Consider the following 3,072-nt stretch of genomic DNA (forward strand, 5'->3'; position numbering starts at 1 on the left):
TTCCATAAAAAAGAGAAGAAAGGTATTTACATCTCGAACCAAATTGAAATGAAGGAACGGTTGATGTAATGTCTCAACTTGCAGTTTGGTACTTTTCATTTTTATTATCTTTTTCTTGGTCATTGGAGTGTTTTTACCTATTAAATCAGTTCTATATATCAAAATAGTACTAAAAGCTGTTAGTTCCTTTAGATCCTGTTTAAACCTATATTTGGTTTTATGACATGTTCAAAATATTTGTTTATGAAATTAGATATTGTGTTCTATGTTGGGGTTTTTATTGTCATAATAGATGTGATAATACTGAACAAAAAAGGGTTCTAGTATTTTAAAGGTAGAAATGAGTTTTTATTAGAGTTTACAACTACCTTTTTATGATGAAAATCATATATAATTGAAAGGTTTAAGACTGATTACAACTAAATGGATATTTTCTATTAAAATTAATACTAATAATACTCTAAAATTTACCTGTACTAACAATTAATTGATAAGTGCATCTAATATGTAAAAATATTTATGAAAAATAAGTAATCATTATTAATTAATGAAAGCTTATTGGTTCAACAACTACTGTATGTAGATTTGAAAATGGTCTAGGAAAATGTGGAAAAGTTAAAGAATTTCCTAAAGCTAATTTGCACACCACTAGACACACTGAAAAGTTAGTGATATTAACTAAATTGATTACAATTCTTTTTGGTTGGAATCTATCAAAAAGGGGAAAAAAATGTAAAGGATGCAAAAACTATTTCATATTGTACAAATTTGTATAATGAAGCATCTAGTAAATAATTTATAATAATGGTATATGTTAGTGAAATATTAGTAGTTATTTGATATTTTGTTATAAATATTACATAAATAATATAATAATAAGAAAAGTATATGCTGCTTTGATAAAGTGAAAAATGTTTGATTAATGCAATGATGAAATGATAAATTGTACTATTTTTATTAATTTATACAAACAGAAAGAAGACAAATTATTGAAAATCTGCTGTATTTTACTTTAATATTGAAGTAGTAGATACCTTCTACTTTCTGCCCATCAACTTCAAGAATTAACTGGCCCACTTGAAGACCTCCAGCATCATATGCTGCACCGTTTTCCTGTAGGATTAGAATTATCTTTCAAACTAATTTTATTGGTTACATTTAAGCTATTAAAAAAAAAAAAAAAAAAAAAAAAACCCTATTCTCAAGATAGTTTTTTGCTTTTGTGTTTGTGCTTTGCTTTTTGCTGCTATAGTTGGTGGAATGTGGACACCCATCAATGCCTTCATCAGCCTTTACTTCAACTGGCAATGTTTGTCAAACCAACATTGTCAACCAAATTGTTAGCGCGTTTCAAAGTGAATTTGTGATTGCACGTTCTGCTGGGTTAAACTGGTCTGCCTAAACTGTCTCTTCCTCTCTGTGTCTTTACATTCCATTTCCCTATTTTTTTTTCTACTAAAAACATTTTAATAGAGGAACAAGGAAAAACAATATATTTATTAAAATAATATTTTGTTGATTAAAAAAACAATAGCCTTCCCGAAAACGAATGAACTATTTTTTTTTTGAATTTGAACTTTCATTCATTGTTGACTCCTCTATTTTGTTCAATGCAATTAAAAGAGATTGTATGAATTTTTCTTGCATGCATACTAACATAAAACCCTGAAAATATCCACAATTTTGTAATAATTACTGAATACAACCATGTAAGACTGGTTGAAATAGCTCCATATAAACCATAAAAAATAAATTGAGAAAGGTCATGTATTCTGTAAGGTAGACCACCCAGTTAAGGGTTAAGAAAAATAGAAAATTAAATGAATTAAACAAAGTGTATGTATATGTATATATAAAAAAAATAATAGTAATTTGTTTTTTTAAAATGTTAGTAAAAGTATTAAATATTTATATTTATAGGTCAATATAAAAATATAAAAAAGCACAATGGAATGATATGCTTAAGCATTTAAAAATTATTTCAGTGAAAAACTACGATTAATTATAAGATGCAAACTAACTATTGCTCTATTATCATGCTGTGTAGCCCTTATATTAATGCTAGAACTAATTGTATGCAATTTATTTTAGAGATTTGTTGAAAGCAAATACTTCTATCTTGGCAGTTAACTGTAGTTCCATTTTAAGATACATTTAAATATTCATTACTTATATCTAATCTGATACTTTCATGAGAAAAATAAGCTATATATTAAAAAGATCTGTCAATTTTTTAATGAGTGTTTAGTTCAATGGTTTTCTCAACAAATTGGACTTTAAAAAATATGAAAAAAAATTAACAATAAATAAAACTAGTTTATATGAGGCATAACATTCTAAAGCCAGTCAAGTCCATTTACCAATTTTAGTTAATTTTTTCTTCATCAGTTTTTGTACTAGATTATCACAAAGTGAAAGAATTTCCTCAAAAATCAGTTAAATCACATGTCATTCAATTGTCTTTGGAAGATATTTGTTCACCTTATGATAATTGAGTACAAAAACTGTTTAAGAAAAAAATATACATAAGTATGTATAAATTTGAAATGGGATTTGGATTTCCATGCCTCATATAAAATATATATTAATATTGTTATAAAATACTTTTTGCTAAGTTAAATAACCATGACACTGTCATCTTCTGGTACTTCGTTATTCAGTAATTCGTTGGTTCGTATATATTTTTAACTCTTCCTATCACCATTTGTCATCACCCTCTCACACGCTTTCTTCTAAAATTTTTCTACTTTTCACCCTCTCGTAACGTTAACGTTTGGCCGTCATTACCGCAGTATCCATTAGGCGTTTGATCTTCCAACGAACAGGTTCGTTTTTATTCTTTTTTGTTTTCTTTCCCCTTTCTTTATTTTACTCTTAACCCTTATTTTCTCCACTTTTATCCATTTTCCATACCCGTGTTATAAGTTTTGTTCACTATACTTATAATTTGCCTCTTTATCATCTATTTTTGTTGCATATATTTTCTTCCTCTCAATTTTCATTTTCTTTTCATATTTAAATTTTAAATTAATAATAACTAATATGTTCATACTTCTTTGCATTATATAACTT

The 3,072-nt window shown here is 26.6% G+C and overlaps 1 protein-coding gene across 7 annotated transcripts in view; it reads right to left on the reverse strand.

Moving 5' to 3' along the window:
- dysc (dyschronic) overlaps window positions 1–3,072 on the reverse strand; it is a 183,043-nt gene that overhangs the window by 5,405 nt on the left and 174,566 nt on the right. For all 7 annotated transcript variants that reach the window (XM_014416960.3, XM_014416958.3, XM_014416954.3 and 4 more), the window contains one exon: window positions 1,035–1,113. In XM_014416960.3, the coding sequence (XP_014272446.1) occupies window positions 1,035–1,113 (79 nt within the window). The remainder of the gene's footprint in view (window positions 1–1,034; window positions 1,114–3,072) is intronic.

The sequence above is a fragment of the Halyomorpha halys genome, unplaced genomic scaffold (assembly GCF_000696795.3).
Source record: "Halyomorpha halys isolate HHAL.00 unplaced genomic scaffold, Hhal_1.1 Scaffold144.1, whole genome shotgun sequence".
Lineage (NCBI taxonomy): Eukaryota > Metazoa > Arthropoda > Insecta > Hemiptera > Pentatomidae > Halyomorpha > Halyomorpha halys.